This window comes from Antechinus flavipes, chromosome 2 (assembly GCF_016432865.1).
Source record: "Antechinus flavipes isolate AdamAnt ecotype Samford, QLD, Australia chromosome 2, AdamAnt_v2, whole genome shotgun sequence".
Taxonomy (NCBI): domain Eukaryota; kingdom Metazoa; phylum Chordata; class Mammalia; order Dasyuromorphia; family Dasyuridae; genus Antechinus; species Antechinus flavipes.
Genome location: NC_067399.1, coordinates 650,238,376 through 650,260,358, shown reverse-complemented (window position 1 = coordinate 650,260,358; position 21,983 = coordinate 650,238,376). Strand labels below are relative to the sequence as shown.

Sequence of the window (21,983 nt, the reverse complement as noted above, 5' to 3'; positions counted from 1 at the left end):
GAAAATCTTTAAGTCCTTTTTCAGCTCTAAATGCTGTGCCCTAGTTCTTCCTGCAGAACACTTTGCAAAGTTCTTTTAAAGTCAGAAAAGAAAGGGAAAAAAAAGGAAATAAACACGCCTGTGAGATAGGTCCCCAATTCCCTGGAGGTGCTTGGGCCTTAAGGCAGTAATAGAAATGAAATGAAGTCTGTCTCCACTCACCCACATGCATCCCCACCAGCCGCTCACCGTTTGGCAGATTGAGTGGAGAAGAAATAAAGAAGTATTTGAAGAGGAGGAAAAGATGAATGTGAAGAAAAAAGAAAAAGGAAGGGGTGTGTATTTGGAGGTGGGGGATTTTTGGGGGGTGGAGGAGATTAGCGCTATTTGAATTCAATTTAATAAATCTTTCTGAAGTATCTATTATGTGCTCTAAGACAAAAATGAGACATTTCCCCACTCTTGAGGAACTTATGGTCTTCTGGAAGGAAGAACACTTCTACAAATACAGAACGTATTTGGATAGGAGTAGAGAATTAACAAATGGGAGGAAGCTGGGGAGGCTTCATGGAGGAAGTGGCACCTCAGCAGAGCTCATGAAGGAAGAGGAAGTTTGTGAGATTCAGAAATGAAGGAAGAGTGCATCCCAAGCATGGGAGACAGTCTGAGTAGTCATACAGAAGCAGAGAGTGAGGGCAGGTAGAGTTTGTGAAAGGGAATCATGTGAAATGATATTAAGGACAGTTAGAGCTAAATTTAGCAGAGGCCTAAATCCCAGCCTGAGGCATGTGTATTTATCTTAGCAGGAGTAGGGAGTCAGGAATAACTCTAGAATAAGGGAATCAGGAAAAGGAACACTGCTGAGAACACTGCTTTCCTTGGTTCCAATAATGGGCACTCAGATGCCCCTGTGGCTCTGTAGTTACTCCTCAGAGCTAATGACACTCTTCTGGCTACAAAGTGAATTCCACCTTGGCTTGGAAGTCTACACTAAAGTCAGCACTGTGGCAGAACAAGGGGCTCCAGTGGAGACACACAGAGCTTTCTCTAAGTGGTGGATATAAAAAAAAAAAAAATCAGCTATTTCTGCATTTGAGTTCTGTTCAAGATTTGGATGACCTCTCTCCAAAGAGCTCCAATAAGTTCCTTTCAGGGCAATTGAGTCCTAGGTATGGAGTCTTGATCTGGGATAGCCCAGTCCAATACACCTGTCCTGATGCTGTACTTCCCTGCTTGGCTATGTGAGTTTGTTAGTCAAGAAAGGTTGATTAAGCACCTACTATGTGCCAGGCACCAGACTAAGCAGACTGGACACAAAGAAAGGCAAAAATATAATTTCTGTTAATAAGGAGCTCACAATCTAATGGGATCATAAGCTTTCAAGCTTAGATAGGTAGGGAGGGGGAAAAGTAGTATTAGAGACATGGTTTAAAGTGAAGTCCTCAGCAGGAAGCTCCTAGAATGAGCCTGGGCAAAGGCAAGGAAGTGGAAGATGACATAATAAGGCAGCTAGGTGTACACACCATAAAGTCCTTGATTTGGAGTCAGGAAGGGTTAGAGTTTGAATTCTACCTCAGACATTTATGAGCTGTGTAAACTTGGGTGAGTTCCTCTGTGCCTCAGTTTCCTTATCTGTAAAAAGGGAATAACCCCCTTCCTTTGGGGGTTTTTATGAGGTCACATGAGAGAATATAAAAATGCTTTGTAAATCTTGAAGTGCCATCTAAAAAAATGCTCCTGTATCTCTATCTCCTAACTTCAAAAAAATTAAGTGAGTTCCACTTGGCATCCTTCCTCTCCTCCATGATGTTAATCCCCATTTCTGTTAATCAGCCTTGGAACCAAACAACCTAGCTCAACCCAGCCCCCCCACCTTTTCCACTTTGGAAAGATAAACAGTGTTTAAAAACAGCAGAGGAGAGCCTTGCTATCCTATCTCTTTAGAGACTGCCCAGAGGATGTTACTATTTCTGCATGATGGCATTAAGCCTGTCCAAATTAGAAGGTGATATTTCATCTCTAATTGGCAAGTTCAAAAGGCCCCCTATCTCACAAGGCTGCTTGGAGAATATGTAATTAAACAAGGTGATTCCTAACTAATTCTAACTTCTCTGCCCAACTTTTTTCAAAGAGCTCTTACTCACTCAGCCTCTGGCAAGACTGTTTCCCTCCCAGAATCCTCTTGAGCTGAGCCCCCATTCAACGTACTCAAAGTTGTATCTAGTGATGATAGTTCCAATGGTTTTTTTTCACCTTTCTGTGATCCTTGGGATTCCGAAAAGTATACTAGCTACTATTCCACAGTTTGGAGGCCCTTGAGAGGCTGTATCTTCAAACTGGCCTTCTTCATCAATGCCCCAAGGCTTTTTAGAAGGAACCTTACTGTGGCATCTCAGGCGCCCCACCTCTGGCGCCAGCAGAGTGGGGGCCCTGGATAAGATCATGACTGCAAGAGGATTGTTGATTCTGCTCCAGAAATGCCACCCACAGGCCCAAGGGGAGGAATGTTGGGGCAGCCTGGAGGAGAGGGCTTCTGACCTAAGGGTTGGGTGGAAGAATGTAGACGTGGGCTCTCCAGAGACCGAACTTCTTTACTGGTTGGTCACAAAACCATCACTGTCTCCCATCCTCTCTTTTCAGAGTGGAAGCTATCTTGCACCCTTGCCATTTCTTCCCTTGGACCCTGAAAACCTGATCAGAGCCTGTCTGAGGAGTGCTTTGAGCCTGATGAGGCCCTAAATAATACAGAGAATATCATCATTTTCCCTTTTCTTGAAGCCACCATGCACTAGAGTGGATGAGTGGTGTATGGGAAGTTGTCCAGTCCCTCTTCCTGATAAAGAGAAAACCAAGGGTGAGATCCTCTGGGAGGTGGGAGTTTCTGGGTCCAAGTACCCAGATCTTTCTTCTCTTTGCCAGATGACCCAACAAGGGCCAATGCTGGTCTTTTGGCCAATATTGTTCAGTTCTGCCACCAGATTTGAGCCCACCCCAATATGTTCCTCTATGGATTCTAAGAGACTCGCCAGCATGGGAAGCAATATAATACAGAACACTGCCTCTAGAGTGGAACCTGGATTCAAATTCTGTCACTTACTAACTAAACAATGATAACTGACAGGTCATCTAAGCTCTATGGGCCTCAGTTTCCTCATCTGTAAAAAGGGAATAACCCCCTTCCTTTGGGGGTTTTTATGAGGTCACATGAGAGAATATAAAAATGCTTTGTAAATCTTGAAGTGCCATCTAAAAAAATGCTCCTGTATCTCTATCTCCTAACTTCAAAAAAATTAAGTGAGTTCCACTTGGCATCCTTCCTCTCCTCCATGATGTTAATCCCCATTTCTGTTAATCAGCCTTGGAACCAAACAACCTAGCTCAACCCAGCCCCCCCCCCCTTTTCCACTTTGGAAAGATAAACAGTGTTTAAAAACAGCAGAGGAGAGCCTTGCTATCCTATCTCTTTAGAGACTGCCCAGAGGATGTTACTATTTCTGCATGATGGCATTAAGCCTGTCCAAATTAGAAGGTGATATTTCATCTCTAATTGGCAAGTTCAAAAGGCCCCCTATCTCACAAGGCTGCTTGGAGAATATGTAATTAAACAAGGTGATTCCTAACTAATTCTAACTTCTCTGCCCAACTTTTTTCAAAGAGCTCTTACTCACTCAGCCTCTGGCAAGACTGTTTCCCTCCCAGAATCCTCTTGAGCTGAGCCCCCATTCAACGTACTCAAAGTTGTATCTAGTGATGATAGTTCCAATGGTTTTTTTTTCACCTTTCTGTGATCCTTGGGATTCCGAAAAGTATACTAGCTACTATTCCACAGTTTGGAGGCCCTTGAGAGGCTATATCTTCAAACTGGCCTTCTTCATCAATGCCCCAAGGCTTTTTAGAAGGAACCTTACTGTGGCATCTCAGGCGCCCCACCTCTGGCGCCAGCAGAGTGGGGGCCCTGGATAAGATCATGACTGCAAGAGGATTGTTGATTCTGCTCCAGAAATGCCACCCACAGGCCCAAGGGGAGGAATGTTGGGGCAGCCTGGAGAAGAGGGCTTCTGACCTAAGGGTTGGGTGGAAGAATGTAGATGTGGGCTCTCCAGAGACCGAACTTCTTTACTGGTTGGTCACAAAACCATCACTGTCTCCCATCCTCTCTTTTCAGAGTGGAAGCTATCTTGCACCCTTGCCATTTCTTCCCTTGGACCCTGAAAACCTGATCAGAGCCTGTCTGAGGAGTGCTTTGAGCCTGATGAGGCCCTAAATAATACAGAGAATATCATCATTTTCCCTTTTTTTGAAGCCACCATGCACTAGAGTGGATGAGTGGTGTATGGGAAGTTGTCCAGTCCCTCTTCCTGATAAAGAGAAAACCAAGGGTGAGATCCTCTGGGAGGTGGGAGTTTCTGAGTCCAAGTACCCAGATCTTTCTTCTCTTTGCCAGATGACCCAACAAGGGCCAATGCTGGTCTTTTGGCCAATATTGTTCAGTTCTGCCACCAGATTTGAGCCCACCCCAATATGTTCCTCTATGGATTCTAAGAGACTCGCCAGCATGGGAGGCAACATAATACAGAACACTGCCTCTAGAGTGGAACCTGGGTTCAAATTCTGTCACTTACTAACTAAACAATGATAACTGACAGGTCATCTAAGCTCTATGGGCCTCAGTTTCCTCATCTGTAAAATGAGGGCAGGTTTCAGACTAGATGGAATCTGAGATTTCTTGAATGTGTGATTCCCAAGATAGCTGTATGATCAAGTACAAGTCTTTGAGCTTTTCATCTCTAAAATGGGAATCTGAATTCTTAAAATGCCTACCTCACTGGAAAGCCCTGTATAAACCTTTAAGTAAGTAGCTGTGATCTCCTTAGGGACCCTCAGCCTTAGACTACACCTGGAAACTTTGGAAATACTAACCCCTCTCTGACCCCAGCCTGCCTGTGCCCTTGGCTAAAACCAGAGCCAGCCATTCCTTCCCAAAGCAAGTCAGAGAATTCCTGTCCCTCCCACCCTTCGGGCAGGAATGAGTTAATGTCTGGGAAGTAGATGAGATCTTCTTACACTGGGAATGAAAGCAAATCCCAATCAAACTCAACACCAGCCCTACAGGAATGAAATCATTCTGGGGAGTGAAGGAGTTAAATGGAGAGCTGTAGTCTTCTCCACTCCCTCATTCGTTCTTCCCTTCCCGCGGGGCTTGAAACTGGAACTAGGGGTATGCTGCCACCTAGTGGGACACAGACAGATGGACCAGATAGAGACTGGAAGAGGGCCAAGAGTAAGACGGAAGAGGGGCCCAAAATGTTTCCAGACCCTCTGTCACCTTAAGAGAAAGCCCTTGTCCAGCTCCCGCGGATGATCCTACCAGGGGGCGAGGAGCACGGGCTTTTTCACCAAGCCCTCTTTGTCCTCTTTGAATGTTGCCAAAACTAAGAGAAGCCCCAATCTGGGGAGGGAGGGCCTTCCTCCAAGGAGATTTTATTTCCTTTTAGGATTCTGAGCATTAAGCAAGCCCGTAGCCTGGCTACCCTGGCATCCTGCCCCATTGTTCCTGGTGCTATACTTAGCGTTTCAAAATGCTTTGAGTTCTAGCAAGCTCACAATGCTCGCAGTTCTCTTCAAAGTCTGCAGTGTTGGGAGGAATCAGCTCTCCTGTGGCCCTGCCTTGCCTCTAAACTGGAGCCTGACATCAGATCCCAAGAGGCTAGAGACAAACTTGTTGGTGGCTCCCATTGCCTAAGTGGTTCAAAGCATGCCGTGCTCTACCTTCATTTCCAGGCTATAGTGTCATAGAATTAAGAGCCGTAGGGGATTTTCCAAGTCAACTAGACTAATCTTTTTGTTTACTAATGGGAAACTGAGGACCAGAAAACTTAAATGATTTGTCTAAGCTCGTGCAAGCCAGTATTTGTGGTCATGCAAGTAGGATTTATATATGTTGTTATATATTCCCCATATATACACACATATACGTAGATATAGGTATAATTATTTTTCAATTAATAAGCATTTTTTCTCCCTCCCACTTCACTCCCCCCTTTTTCTTTAGTAAAACAATAAAAAAGAAAGAAAAAGAAAACAAATATGCAAAGTTAAGCAAAGCTAATTCCCTCTCTGGTCACATCCAAAAACATACGTCTCATTACATAGTTCAGTTTTCTTGGCCAGCCAGGGTACTTCCCACTATTGCCTGCCTCTTTTGTTCTGTTCATCTTCTCTCTCCTTGAGCTAGGTCCCATTTAACTCAGTAAGATTTTGAAGGGGAATTGGATAGTTACCGGTCTCCTATCACTGGCATCTTTGGGGGCAGAAGGAGCTTTTGCCTACCCCCTGTGTGGCCCCAATGACTTTTGACCAGAGATTTGTTTTTAGGTATATCCTATGAAGAACACATAAGGGACAACCCTTATGCGCTAAAAAATTTACTCAATTGAACGTTTGTCCCAGAATTCCCAGGACAGGTCCAGAGGGACTACTTTCATTCCTTATGTTTGCTTCCTGGGTGGGAGACTGGAAGGCAGGAGGGATGATGTCCCTCCTGGGAATAGCCAGAGGCTAAGTGGGAGAGAGCCAGTAACTTGGCTCCTGGTAGCAAGGGCTTCCTGAGGAAGATGTTCCAAACATGTCCTTGAGAGGGCCTTTTACCTGATCTTGCAAGGATTGTGGGAGGAAGGACTAGGAGGAACCTTCCTGCTTTCCACCTGGCTCCCTGGGAAATGCCCTGGCCCAGTGCCAATCTACCAGCCGGCTCTGAACAGGCGGCTCTTCCTTTCCCTGAAGGGCCCATGAGCTGGCACATGGATGAACTTCAAACTCATTATTCTGCTCCCCAGCAACTCCCAGCAAGTAAGACTTGCTCCTTGTAGAGGAAAGAAAGCCTCCTTGCTATTAGCTCCTGGTCTGTAAGAGACAGCTCCTTATCAGCAAGATTTAGGATCCCAAATCACACTGCAAAGACTTTCCCTTTTCTGGGATGTGCGAGGTTTGATTGACTCCCCTGTTTCCCCTTAACCTACACACACACACACACACACACACACACACACACACACACACACAAACATATCCACACACATATATACACATACAACATACACAGATACAATATCTTCTCCAGATTCATACAAATCTGTCCATGTGTTCTCACCTGACTGGTAGACGGAAGGCCGAATGCTGGCAGTGGTAACCACCCGGGGTTTAGGAGCCGTGGCAGGAGCTTCATTATAGGTGGCAGGAGCATGGGACGCTGAAGGCGCTGGTGAATAGGAAGAGCTAAGGACCCTAAAAGAAAAGGGGAGCAGTAAACAGACCAGCTCATAGGGAAGCTACTTCGTTCACCTCCCTATTTTCTGCCTTTTCTTTTCCCCTATCCTTCTGTTTCTGCCGCATAGATGTATCTGGGGATTAATTTTCAAGGGATCTTGGGAAAAGAAATTTTATCAAGAAAACTACAGTTGTTGGTAAAAAGCCTCTGGTTGCCTTGAAATTGATAGAATCATGTCTTCTCAGCCTCTAGCTACCCATCTTTGAGCTATCAGCAATAAGAGTCTATTCAAGATTAGTAATCAGCAATTCACATTTCCAAGGAACATTAAGTCTCTGATTTCATAAGTCAGTAGTTATGAGGATCAAATCATAGAGTTTAGAAATGAAGGGACCTTAGAGACTCTAAGATCTTGGGGTCCTTAATCTTTCCAGTATTGCTAGCCCCTTGGACAGTATTTGGGGGAACCTTTCTCTGAATCTTATTTTTAAAGGTACAAAATAAAAATCTATAGGATTGCAAAGGAAGTCAATTATATTTGAAATATATTTATCAAAATATATTGTTTCATTTTGCAGAGGAAAAGCTGCCTGGGAAAATAATTCCTTTGTCAAATTCTCAAGGGTGGGAAAGTTATCTCCATTTTACAGATGAGGAAACTGAGGCATAAAGAGGATGACTTGACCAGAACACAGTCCCATGTTCAGTGATCAGTTACATTTCCTAAGTCAGTTCCTAAAACTTGGTGAGGGAGATGGGGGCCCCCTAATTCTGTTCAGTTGAATAAAGAAAGATCAAGAAACTGAAGGTTGTGGCTAGATGTGTAGAGTGGGCTCAAGGAGGGCACAGCTCCAAGTTTCTGAGGTTTTCAATTCAATTCAATAAAAGACCTACTATGTATAAGGTAGTATGATTAGAGAGACCAAGACAGAAATGAAAAAGTCTCTGTTCTCATGCATTTAAGTAACTAAATGAAAGATAAACTGAGGGAAGGGGAAAGGAATAAGCGTTTATTAAGCACCTACAGTCTGCCAGGCTCTAAGTGCTTTACCAATGTTATTTTGCTCAATTATCACAGCATCCCCTGAAGTATGTGCTATTATTATCCCCATTTCATAGTTGAGGAAACTGAGGCAGACAGGTTAAATGATTTGCCCAGGGTCACTTATAAGTGTCTGAAGCCAGATTTGAAGTCAGTTCTTCTACACTTGAATTCTAGAACTATGTGCCACCTAACTGCCATGAGAGCAGGGGAAAAGCACTAACGGCTAGGGACTTGAGTAAGAACAATCTCTTCATTGGATAAAGAATCATCTGTCAATCATTTAGTCAATGAATATTTATTAAAAACCTATGCTGTCAGCTACACCCAAAGAAAGAACACTGGGAAACGAATATGAACTATTTGCATTTTTGTTTTTCTTCCCGGGTTATTTATACCTTCTGAATCCAATTCTCCCTGTGCAACAAGAGAACTGTTCGGTTCTGCAAACATATACTGTATCTAGGATATACTGCAACATATCTAACATATATAGGACTGCTTGCCATCTAGAGGAGGGGGTGAAAGGAGGGAGGGGAAAAATCAGAACAGAAGCGAGTGCAAGGGATAATGTTGTAAAAATGTTGTAAAAAAAAATTATCCTGGCATGGATTCTGTCAATATAAAGTTATTATAAAATAAAATAAAATTAAATTAAATTAGAAAAAGAAACTACCAAAAAAAAACAAACAAACAAAAAAAAACCTATGATGTGTCAGCTGGCTTCCAACACTTTCCTCCATGGTGGTATCCATAGTATGGCTCCCATTCTGAATCTCATCCTGTATAGCAGTGTGTCTTCAGGCCTCCATAAAATAACCATTTGATCCCAAATGATCCCTGAGGTTCCAAATCCTATTATTTTAAAACTTTATCCTGTTTTATAACAGGGGTTCTTAAGCTTTTTTGTAACCTTGACACTGTCCCCAAATTCCTTTTGGCCACCTAGTATAACACCCCCCCCAAAAAAAAATTGGATTTTATGGTGTGGGCCCATACCAGAATCATGAGTTTAAATGCAGAATATAAAAATACACAACCTTACAAAGGGAACTAATTATGCTGAAACTGTTACCAAAATATCAACAGTTTCAATTTCATTGAATCCTTGAGATCCAGCTGCGGACCCGATTTAGGAGACATTCTCCACCCAGAACTGCCTGGGTCGGTCGACTCTTGAGAACCAGAGAATAAAAGATGCTCACATTTTGCTCTCCATAAATCAGAGAGAAGGTGCCAAGAAAAGCTGGCATTTACACAGCACTGGAAACTTTGCAAAACTTGGTGCTCATTACCTCATTCTATCCTTACAACACCCTTGTGAGAAAGGTGCAAAGGGTATTATTGTTCCCATTTCACAGATGAAGAAAAGTGCCATTCAAACAGATTGGCGATTTGCCCATAGTTACATAGCTAGTGGATGTTAGTGGTGGGATTTACTCAATCTCAAGTCTCTCCTGGTTCCATGCCCAGCTACCACACAGATCTCACAGATGGGACAAACATTGTCCCCATTTAACAGAAGAGAACACTATGTACCAAGATGGTACAGCTAATGGGGAGGATAGCCAGGATGCAGACCCAGCTAATCTGGCTCCAAGTTGGGTTTCTTGCCAGGTTGCTGAGGAGTCGTGGTTAGTGGCCCCCTTGCCTGGGCCTGCCTGGATACTATCCCAACTAGTTTAGATACCGGAAACAGGCTCAGACCTCAAGATTTGGGCTCCAGTCTCGTCTCCTTCACTTACCTCAGACAAATCACATCATCTGATTCTGAGGTCTAGAGGGCCGTGAGGACGGAACCCAAGCTTTGTCAAGAGCTTCTAAACCAGAAAGCCTTCCAGTGACGGGAAGCACTGCAGCAGAGGCTTGGGCCACCATCACTCCCCGAGAAAGACCCTCTACTAAAGGGCAGGGGCGCCCATTGCTGACTGGACTCATCCCAGCTCCTGAAAATATGCTGCGCCAATGATCACTGAGTTTCTTAGTGCTTTCTTCATGGCAGGCTTTGGGGTAGCAGTTAATACAACAATTATCATCCCCATTTTATAGTTAGGAAAACAAGCTCACAATGATGATGTGACTTGCCCAGAAAATACAATATAGCTTATAGTTACTTAAAGTGTCTGTATGTGTGTGTGTATATATCTATATATCTATATCTATATCTATATAAACATATATCTCAAATGGATATAAATTTCATATATAAATACACATATATCACTTAAATTATAGATATATAGATATATACCAAAAACATATAAAGATATATGTATATATTTGACAGATACACTTGTATGTATATATATATATGCACGTATATATCACACACATGTGTAAATATATGTAGCTGTACATATATGTGTTCATATTTATACATGTATTTATACATATATATCACACTGATAGCTCTGTGTGTGTGTATGTATAAATATAGAGATAGATAGATACATATATAAAATCACAGATGTGCTAAGAAGGGTTGGAACCTTTATAGAACAGAAAGGAAAGCCTGGAAAGATCATGTAACCTAACTTTCTTACTTTGTAAATGAAGGCACTATGTTTTGGGGAAAGCAAGTCCCTGGCCCAGGTCCCTGATGGAAAGTGGCCGAGCCAAGATTTGCCCCAGGTCCTCCGCTTCCACATGTGGCACTTTGTGTCAGTGGGGAAGCAATTCCCTGGATGACAGCACAAAGGTATTGAGGTGTGGGGACACACGGAGCCAGAGCCAGAGCAAGAGCCAGAAGGAGCATGGCAGAGCGTGTGGCCCGATCCCAGGCCCTGCACAATGCCAGCTGACCCTGGCCTTTTGGATCAACCTGGCTGGAGGGGGTGGGGTGGTCCCTGGGAAGAAGGCACCAACGGAGAGCCTTATCAGAGATGTCTCCCCGCTATCTGTCCTCAGCACCATGGGAGAGAATGCCTTTCTTTTTTCTGGTCTCTCCCAATAGATTTTCAGAAGAAGGCCGGGAAACAGCAGCGGGAGATCCCTCCATTTATCCTTGTCCCCTTCTCTGCCCCCCTCCCCAGTTATCTAAGGCCCACGGCTGGCAAGAGGCCCACAGCCCTGAAATCCCGTTCTTCTTCCCGGCCTGTCTGCTCCCAGGGAGGACTCGGGACATGTGGCCAATTCGGTGAGCTCCATCTAGAGCCTGACTGTGTTGGGGGAGGGGGAGGGCAGGAGGGTCAGTGGGAGCTTTCCCCAGCTCTCCCCAGCTGGAGGGGCCCTTTGTGGCTGTCACAAGGAGCACATTCATGAGTTTTCGGTTTCCTTCCTCATGCTTAATAGCTTCATTCTTCTTCTTGGAAAAAAAAAACTAGCATGTGCCTCTAAGGGAAAGAAGGTCAAAGATGACAGACAAGAAAGCTAAGCTCTATTCTCCATGGGAAGGACTTAAAATGAGCTTCTTACAAATTGGAGAAGCCCTTGCTCCTAAATTCTCCCCTCCCCCATCTGCCTCCTCCCCCCCTTGCCATCATCATTCCTCCCTGAGCTCTCTGTGAGTCTAGGTGAAGGTTAGCTAGAAGAACAAAGGGAGGATCCTCTTCCGGGCACCATTGAGTAATTAGGCTGAGCTCGGGGCCTTTGGGAGTCTAGGCCCTGGGGGAGAGCAGGTGCCCAGAAGTTGGAGGACCTGGCTTCCAGTTCCACCTCCACTTCACCTCTGGCTTGGGCTTCCTCTGCTGAGAAATGGAGGAGTTGGATGACGTTCCCTGAGGTCCTTTCCTGGAAAAGTCTGGATCTCCAGAACTAATCCTTGGCCGGGGCCCTGATTTAACACCTGGCTCCTTTAAAAGACATCCCTTTAGGAGTTTGGGAGCAGGAAAATACAAAAGAAAACCATCCCCCCCAAGTGGCCAGGGCCCCTGAGAGAGGAAGTGGATCCGACTGTCCAGGACAGGGAGGTAGGTCAAAGAAAGGCCGTTCCTTAATCAGCTGTAGCTGGAAAAAGGGAAGAGGGATAAAAGTCATGTTGGGGAGAGAATGGGGGCTTCCAGGGTCCTCACGCTTTGTTCACTCTGTCTACCCAGCTCTGATACACTATGTTCCAAGATTTCTTCTAGGACTATAGGATCTTTGTCCTGAAGAAAACTTCTAAAGACATTTAGCCCAGCCCCTTCATTTACAGATGAGGAAACTGAGGCCTGTGGAAAGACCTGCCTGAGGTCACATGCCTAGTAAGCATCAGAGGCAGCACCTGAACCCAGGTCCCCTGGCTCCAGAGCCTCTGCTGTCTCCTAGAGCACTACTGATTAAATGACCACTGCTCCCAACTCCTTTGGAAACTACTTACTCAAGTCCTTAATGATTTCCTTAGTGTCCAGTCCAACTGAACTTAACTTTAAATATATGGGGGAGGGGAGAGAGTGTCCAGAGTCACACAGCTAGTAAGCGTTTGAGGCTGGATTTGAACTCCCAACCCCAGGGCTGATACTCTATCCACTGTAGCACCACTTACTGGCTCCTAATGATATTGGGGTGTTTTTAAGCTAAGAATCCTTGCCTTGTGATCCTGGGATAGAGGTTCAGGCTGTACCAAGAAAGTAATTAGGTCCAACAGCTTATTTCTACTATATTTAGGTCCTTTCCAGAGAAATATCAATAAAACTAATAAGTACCAAAAAAAATACCAATGAATTTCAATAAAAACAAAACCAAAAAAAAAAAAACCCCAAACCCTCATGATCTTTCCTCCTAAATTCACTCTTCTTCATTCCCCCATTTTTACCAGGAAATCCTGGAGTCAGCCTTTAAAGTTCATTTCAGTTGGACTGGTCACTAAGGGATCTCCTATCTCCAAGCTTTGCATAGAATTGGAGCAGTCTCCTCAATGTCTGGCAGGTGGAAGCCTAATTTCCTTTCCAGCCTCAGCTCGAATACTCTCTCCTACAAAGACTTTTCTTGATCTCCCATCTCTCAGTGGTACCCCCACCACAGAATTATCTTGTTTTTATTTTGCATTTAATTGTGTGTTTATATGTTATTCCCTGCTTCCCTGCCCAGAAGAATACAAATTCATTGGAGGAAAGGAGACAGTTTTTAATTCTTTTTTCAAAGATAAAACTAAGTGTGCCCAATCCTATGCACAGTGCATACAGAAGGTGCTTATTAAATGCTTGTCACTTTTTAGGAGAGGAAAGAAGAGTGCTGAGTTCTTGAAAAAGATCACTGAATTTGACTTACTTGAATTTGACTCTAATCTAGTAACTGTGTGATCCTGAGCAAATCACTTTCTTTCTCTCACCTCAGTTTCCTTATCTGTAACATAATAGTCTATTTATGGAATGGACTAGATAATTTCTAATATTTCTAATACCTAATAAGAATTCTTTACGAGGATGAGTCAACAAAAACATGATAAGGAACAAAAAAACCTTCACAAATGGGACCTGTCTCCATCCTGAGCTTCCCTGTGCACTTCCATGCTCCCAGCCCCTAGAAGCTGAGCAAATAAGAAGGCAATGCTCCGCTAAGGAAATAGAGAAACCAGAGAGAGACGAGTCTGAGCCACCTAGTCTGAGGAGACAGAGCGAAAGATGCTTTCCAAGTGTACAAGTAAGAACTTAAAAGCTGGAGAAAAGGTTGGGCAAAAGAAGGAACAGATAGGACCTGGGAAAGGCCCCTGGGTCTGGATACAAATTAATGGACTAGAGATTTACTCATGTCCCATCTAACTGCAAACCCAAAGACCTTGTGAATGTAGGAGACCCCAAGGGTACTTGTGTCTGAACCAGGAGATGTCTCCAGTGTTTTCTGGACCTTGAAGATCCTCTTTGGCCAGAAAACAGTGGTGGGAGATCCCTCCATTTATCCTTGTCCCCTTCTTCACCCCCCAACCCCAGTTATCTGAGGTCCACAGCTGGCAAGAGGCCCACAGCCCTGAAATCCCATTCTTCTTCCCAGCCTGTCTGTTCCCAGGGAGGACTCGGGACATATGGCCAATTCGATGAGTTCCATCTAGAGCCTGACTGTGTTGGGGGCGGCTGGAGAATGCTCCCAAATTACTCTAGGAACTCAAGAGGTGACTCCAATTTAACAATTGATATTCAGATGATCAAAGCCGTATATAGAATTCCAGAAGGGACCTTACCTCACTTCATTTTATAGAAAGGGAAACTGAGGCCCAGTGAGTTTTTAGGAGATCGAAAATCACACGAGCAGTAAGTAGAAACCACGATTTGAATCCAGATCTACTCTCTCCAAATACAATCCCATTCCATTCCATCTTACTGAACCCCCTTTACTTTTCTTCCTTCATCCTGACCTTTGGTACCTCCTTGGATGAGAGATGAAAGACAAAGGTTAGGGATGAGGCTGAGGAAGTTGGAGCCGAAAGTCATATTCTAAACACCAAATTCTATCCATCCTTTGATCCAGCTCCTTCATCTTTCCCAAGAAGCCTTCTCTGCTTCCCCAGGGAAACCCTTGTTGGTCTATCCTTCACCAAATCCCTTATAGCAACAAGGGCAACCAACAACTGATATTTCTAGAATTCTCTCAAATTTACAAAGTGTTTTGGTCCCATCGGGCTCCTTACTTACTGCTGACAGAGACAGAAAGACAAGCTTGCACAGTGGACTGAGGGCGAATTTTGAAGTTAGGAGTGCCTCCGTTGGAGTCGCACCTCTGACATGTCCTGGCAGTGTGACCATCAGCAAGATGCTTCACCTCAGTATTCAGCCTACATAACTCTCTAGGGCAAAGATGTGTTAATCTCTTGTGGGTCCAGAACATCTCTGGCAAGACCTAAGACCCTTCTCAGAACAATGTTTTAAAATGCTCCAGATGAAGGTCATAAAACTACAAAGGAAAGAAATTATACTGAAATATAATGCTGCCAAAATATCAAAATAGGACTTTTTATATCTTACAATATTTTTGAATTGAAGAAATTCACAAACACTTCCCCTCAGATTAAGGACTCTGTAAAATGATAAATTACAGGGAAAGTGCTAACCTGCATGGGCAGAGGGAGTTCCCAAATAAGAAAGCCACAGGCTTAGTTCCTAATCCAGTCCTTGTTTTACACATGAGAAACCTGGTTCTCAGAGAGTCTTCTTAGGGACACACAGCTGGTGAGAGTCTCTTTCTGGGCCTCCCCTGACTCCAAAGTCCAGCTCTAGCATGCAGGCTCTCTGCACCATGCTGCTTGGTTAGCTAGCTTTCCAGAGGGAGCAGGCTTGTACCTCCAGATGGACTAGATTTTGGAGGACAGGGGCTGTGACGTCTCAATCTTGCACAAATCTGGGCACATTGTAATAGGTGCTAAGTCTATCACCATGACTAGTATTTATATAATACTTTAAGGTTTGGACAATGCTTTGTAAAGATTATCTTATTTGAGCCTCACAACAATCCTTAGAAATAAACACCATTATTATCCTCACTTTACTCTTGAGGAAACCGAGGCAAACAGACTAAATGACTTGCCGAGGGTCATGCAACTATATTGGAGAAAGCAGGAAAGCTTTTGAGGAGGGAATTCTTGGGTCACAGGATTGCTGTGAGGAAAATGTTTTACAAATTGCAAAGAACTCCAGAGATGAAAGTTACCTCTTCTCTTTCAGCCCCTGTGCTCTGACCCCCCCAGGACTATAGGTGATGAACATCTGGAGGTACAAGAGGCACTGCTCTCCTACCAGGCTGACTGGTTTCTAGGGCTGACTTTTCTCTTTCTGTGCTTCCTGTTGGAGCATCTCTTGGTGAAACCCCATCTACGACCAGGGCCTGAGCCTCAGCAGGCAGAGCCAAGGACCATTACCTTTGGAAAGCAGGTGAGAGGCTGTCAGCAGAGGCAGAGGTGGTGGAGACAGCTGGGGGCGATGCTGGGCGAGCTGGGCTGGCAGCAGCAGTAGCGGGCGGATGGGCAGAAGCTGGCGGCAGAGCAGAGGCGTGGCTGGTGGACACTGGAGCATGCTCGATGGGGGTACTAGTTAGGGTTGGGACCAAACAGAAGAAGTACATTGAGACAAAGTTCAAAGAGCCCGCAGGAGCGAGGCCCATTTGTAGCCAATGAATTGGGGCTCCGGGAAGGACAAAGGGCATTGGGTTTTTTTAGGAGGAAAGAAATCAGTGAAGGGAAGCAAAAGAAGCTGGGGTAATCCCCAAGGGTAATGGGCTCTGGGAGGTTGGGGTAGGGAGGCATCTGCTGGGGAGTGTCTTTCTTTGGACACCCTTTCCTTGACTTGGCTACCTGGGGACAGACCTGGTTAGCTTAAGGGCAGCCAGACTACTTTGGGAACTACAGAAATATGGACCGGATCAGGGCTATCTAATCTAGTGCCTCCGAACAGCAAAAATGTTCCCAACCAAGAAACTTGTTCATTAAAGGTCCTCAACATTCCTCTCTTAAATATTCTATGAAATATTTCCTGAGGACTGTTTAGTGAGGAATAATTGGGGGTAGTGGTGGAGAGAACAACCCAGGGATTCTGAACTGATTTTGTTTCCAGCCTAATGCATTGACTTGGGTAGAGCCCATCCTTGAGCACTCTCAATCCCTTGAACTTTCTTGCTCTCTCTTTTCTTCCTGTCCATCCTGGGGGCATAATGGTGGGGGCAGGAAGGAGGAGGAAGTTGTGAGACAGAAGCTTGGCAATACAAATGGGCAAGAGAACCCAGAAGAAAGTCAGAGTGAAGCGGGAAGCATCCGGAAATGATGCTACAAGAGAAAGCAATGTCATTTCTTTTTATAAAGGCCATTGATGAGAAGAGTTCTGTGGGTGCCTCCTGACACAAAAAGGGATTATGGGATGCTATAGAATTACCCCCAGTGGCCTCATTGTCAGTCCAGAAATATATGCCCTTACAACTCTGCGTTGTCAAAGTCTTTACCTAGCTTCCATTCATCTGCATCCGCACCCAGATGCTTCCCATCTCATTCCCTTCCTATTTTATAAGGAATGAAATTAAGTTCCAGGGAGTTTCTTAGAATGAGCTAAGCAGATGCAATTAGTAGGTGGTGGAGGCTTAAAATTCTAACTCTCTGGGCTTCCAGCCTCTGACAATGTTCACTTGTCCTTCTTTAATCCTGGCTTGACCAGGAGACTGCTGTGATCTGGTGAAGGGATCAAAGGATCTGAGTTTGAATTCAGTTCTGCTATCTATAGATCAGCCAATATGCAATTATTTATTGTTTATAATGTGCTAAGTACTGTATGGATACAAGGAAACATGTCCTGGGACCCTCAATTTAAGAACCAGTCATTTTCTATGGACAATGCTGTACTGAGTCCAGGGTAATTATTTACTGCTTTTATGCCTCAGTTTCCTTCTTTTCAAAATGCAGGTAATAATATCCTCCTGCCTGCTTCGGGAAACTCATGTGAAGATCATATAAAAGAACAGAACAGACATAAATCCACAAAGCGTGACTGAGTGTTGCTCTTTGGCTAGGGGTGGGGTGGGGAGAAGACCAGCCCCAAAGAAATTCATTTGAAGGAGTCTCCACTCAAAGTCCCAGTCCAATCCCAAATATAAGTGGACTACCGAATCATTAGGGTTCCATAAGAGATTTGCCATCTCTATCTGCCAAAATCAGACTGCCTGGAAAAGCAAACCCTTTGGCCAAAGGCACAGCTCCCCAGGTGACATGGGTCTGTACCTCCAAATGGGCAGGTCAGTGCTTAGGGAGTGGTAAACTCTTTTGGAGGAAAAGGGAGGGAAAGGGAGGCTGGACTGAGGGACATGGAACACAGAAAACGTTACCTTCTTCCTGCTGGCTCCTTTGAACTGTCCTTGGCACTGTGAAAGGAGGGGAGAGGATATGAAGAAACCAGGGAAAACACAGGGTTCGGTGAGGAGGGAAAAAGGAAGAGAAGAAATCAGGAGAGAAGGTAACAATCTAGCTTATTGTCTGGCTGTCCAAGGCATTAGTGTTTTGAAATGAAGAGTTCATTCTATGGTTAGAAGAGGTGGAAAACCATATTCTAAGGAGACAAGAAATAGATAGAACTTCCAGGAAAATCCCAAGGATGGCGTCAGGACTATGGACAGTACTCAGCCGCCTGGTCACTTTGCACTTTCTACTTTTCCCATTTAATTTGATTCATGGACACAACCAAGTTTAGAACTCCAAACTCATCTCTGGCTATCCATCTGCCATATTCATAGGATGAACTTATGACAGGCTCAGCTTTCAGCTATGAGCAGGATTTTCCCCCCAAAGAAGTTGTGAATCCCGGAAAGGAACATGCTCAGGCTAATGGCAAGGGCACCTGCTGCCCCTGAAGGTCACTGCCTATTCTCTATCCCAGTAGCCAACTGGACAGGATAGAAGAGAAATGCTTGGACAGGTATCCCATCTCCCCTCTACGATGAATGTTTTGTTGTGGTGGCCTTGCCGGTTGGGGCTTTTGTTGGGAGTAATGGAGATGGTTATATGGTCATGGGTAATGTGATGTAGTCAGTGGTGGGGAGGATAGCGAGGGACAGGATTTGTGATTTCCTTGGTATAGGAAATTCCCAGATGAGGCCACTTCCTCTACCAAATCAGGCTGGCATCTTCTCTGTAACTTATGGCCTTAGCTCGGAGAGCATTGAAAGGTTGACTGGCCCAAGACAACCGGGATATGAAACTTGACTTGAATTTGAATCTTCCTGATTTTAAACCCAGCTCTCTGGTTACCATGTCAAGCTGCCTCTCTGTCAGTGGTGATGATGCAGTTAAATAGTTGTCAATCTGATTTGATAGTGGTCTACTTGATGGTAGAATGTAGGGAGTGCTGTGGATATTAGAATCAGTGGTGATTCATCTGGGGTTGAGGGGAGGATGGGGAGGTCTTTCCCACTCAGCTGTTTTTAACTAGGTTTTAGAAATGCTGTGTCAAGGATGGAAGCTTAAATGGGGACTACCAGAAAGAGAGTGAGACTGAATATGTTTTCCCCACCTGGAAATCAAGGGCCAGCCAAAGAGAGGAGGAAGACAGAGTGTTCAACACTGTATGTTAAAGGGAGAAGGAAGTTGGAGAAAACAACAACAACATGACATACCTAGAACCGTGATGACAGACCTAGAGCTGGGAGAGACCCCAGAGGCGGTTGAGTCTAACCACCTCATTTTACAGATGAAGAAACTGAGGTCCAGAGACATTAGATGAGACATTAAGTGACTTGTACACAATCACACAGGAAGTAAGTTTGAGGGCTGAGATTTGAACTTCAGTGCCTATTCCACTGTACCATTCCATGCACAATCAGAGGAGCATCAAAGACATAGAAACATACTTCATGAAAAATGCACACAGCTAGAGGAGTCAGAAGCACCATTTATTTTCAGGATGGCCAATGGAAGCTCACAATCTCAAATCAAAGCAGAACAGCAAGCGGTGGGGAGGTGGGAGTGGGCAATAGCAGGGGGCCAATAGAAAATAGGAAGTGTGCCTGCCTGGTTATTGAGTGTTTGGAGATTTATGAAGATCAGTGACTTCGGGGAAGAGTGAGGGAAAATTATGAGAGTAGAAGACAGTGAGAGTGAGAGAGAGCAAGAATGAGAAAGAGCAAGAGTGAGAGAGAGATGTAGACAGAGAGAGTGAGGAAAGAGAGAAAAAAGAGAGAAAGAAAGAGAGAGAGAATGAGAGAGAGTCAGACAGAGAGAAACAGAAAGAGACAGAGACAAAGATACAGAGAGACAGAAACAAAGAGACAATTATAAACAGATAGAAAAGAGGAAGAGGAAGAAAGGAGGGAAAGAGAGACAGATAAGACAGAAAAAGAGTTAGAGAGACAGAGAGACACAGGAAAAGAGACACACCGAGAGAGACAGAGACAAGAGAAAGAGAGAGAGAAGGAGAGAAAAGGAAGAGGAGGAAGAGAGGAGACAGAGACAGAGACAGACAGACAGACACAAAGACTGAGACAGAGAGAGAGAAAGACCGAGACAGAGAAAGACTTGAGACAGAGAAAAACCGAGATGAAAGACAGAGACTCAGAGAGAGCATGCAAAATCTGGGACTGTAACATGATAAGTGAGCCCTTGGAACCAGGAAGGAGGAAAAGAAAAATAGGAGGGAGAGAAGGGAGTAAAGGGGAGAGGGAGAAGAAATCTCTCCAGACAGAATAAGAAGGAAAAGAGACAGTTTGAAAAGCAGGCAAGAGCTTTCCAAGTTCCAGGATAAGGAGAGCTATGGGGAGAGCCAAAGGAGATTGGAAAGGAGGACCATAGGGAGTGTCTGAGCCCAGCCAAGGGTGAGGGCCCTGAGCTTTTAGGACTACCCTAAGATCTGACCAGAGAGGAGCTCTGCCCCTGTGTGTCCTTCCTGGCTCTGGCTGCACTAAAATTAATGTGACCTTCTGGAGAGCCAGCCAGGCTTGCCATAGGGAGGGGCATGGAGAAGTCCTGGATCCAACATCTGGCTACTGAAACTCAGGCGTTGGGAGTGGGGAATTCCCAGTTTCTTTCCCTCTCCTTCCTTATAACCCTCTGAGATAAGATGGACAGCGGGAGCTTTATAATAGATGGGCAGCTTGCTGCAAGTCCTCTTTAAGAGCTGGCTTTCCTCTCCACTGTTCTTCCTTCATCGTGCCCATCACGGGGCTCTCAGGCTGACCGACCACAAGATCTGATCAAAGTTCCCAAGTCTATCCTTCAGTCTTCTTGGCCTGGCTTTAAGAAGGCACCTTGTGATAACAAGCCAATGGAACAATAGCCTGGTGAAGACTGCGGGTCAAATGTCACAGCATGGATTGAGCCTCAGGTCTCAACCTTCCTGCCTCTTCAAATGTCCCAGAGCCTTCTGAATCCTCTCTGAAACTTCCTACTGAAACTCACCTCACTCCAGAACAGTCAATGTCCCAAGAGGATCTTAGGAAACTGCTCGGGTTTTAGAAACACTTGCTTGGACTCGGGGGGTCCTTGGAGAAAGCCCTCTCCCCGCCAAAATAAAAGGCAACTCAAAGCTAGTCAGCTTTTGCATAGGATGTGGTTAGAGAGCAATGTGACACACACACACACACACACACACACACACACACACCACACACACACCACACACACACACACACACACACACACACACAGAGTCTTTGAGCAACCACTGATGATACTTATGGGAGTGTTGTAAGTTCAGTTTCCCTGCCAAAGACAATATAACCTAGAGTAATGCATAAGTCATAATTCTTGGAGTTAGCAAGAACTAAGTTCAAATACTACCTGAGACTTACTACGTGTATAAGCCTAAGCAAGAGGAACTCTGATTAGTCTTGTGTCCCTTTTGGTCCCAAACAGCATGGCAGCCCCTTGGGCGGAGGGTGGAAGAGAGAACCAAAGGAATTCATTGTTTCTCGTGGCTAAGAGGGAGCAAGGACAGGCTCCAGTTTTGGAAAGGGCAGCAAGATCTAATAATGCTATAATGCCCTGGGGGATGCAAAGTCCTGGGCTCAAATAGAAATGCTGTGGAGAAGCACAAATGTACCATGAAGACCAGATCCCTGCCCAGAAAGAAAGTGTGGACACCCTTAGCTGCCTTGTGACCCTCAGGAAGCTTTTCTTTTGCCAACTATCCACTCTGGTTGGATGTCATTTCCTTCTGTCAAGTATTGGCAGCTTACCCACTAGAGAAGGCTCCCTCTGCTTGCCAACAAGGAGCACAGAATTATGGGATCGTAGATTAGAAAAGACATTAGAAGACATGGAGTCATCAAAAAATGAGGAAAGTAGGGCTAAGAGAGTCTTGAGTGCCATCCAATATGAGC

The 21,983-nt window shown here is 44.8% G+C and overlaps 1 protein-coding gene across 6 annotated transcripts in view; it reads right to left on the bottom strand.

Annotated features, from left to right (window-relative positions):
- The window catches only part of LDB3 (LIM domain binding 3), a 117,492-nt gene that overhangs the window by 19,381 nt on the left and 76,128 nt on the right, over nt 1–21,983 (bottom strand). For 3 of the 6 annotated variants that reach the window (XM_051982376.1, XM_051982375.1, XM_051982374.1), the window contains 3 exons: nt 18,000–18,035; nt 16,054–16,221; nt 7,130–7,263 (listed from right to left, as the gene is read on the bottom strand). In XM_051982376.1, the coding sequence (XP_051838336.1) occupies nt 7,130–7,263; nt 16,054–16,221; nt 18,000–18,035 (338 nt within the window). The remainder of the gene's footprint in view (nt 1–7,129; nt 7,264–16,053; nt 16,222–17,999; nt 18,036–21,983) is intronic. The other 3 variants (XM_051982378.1, XM_051982379.1, XM_051982377.1) reach the window with 2 other exon arrangements.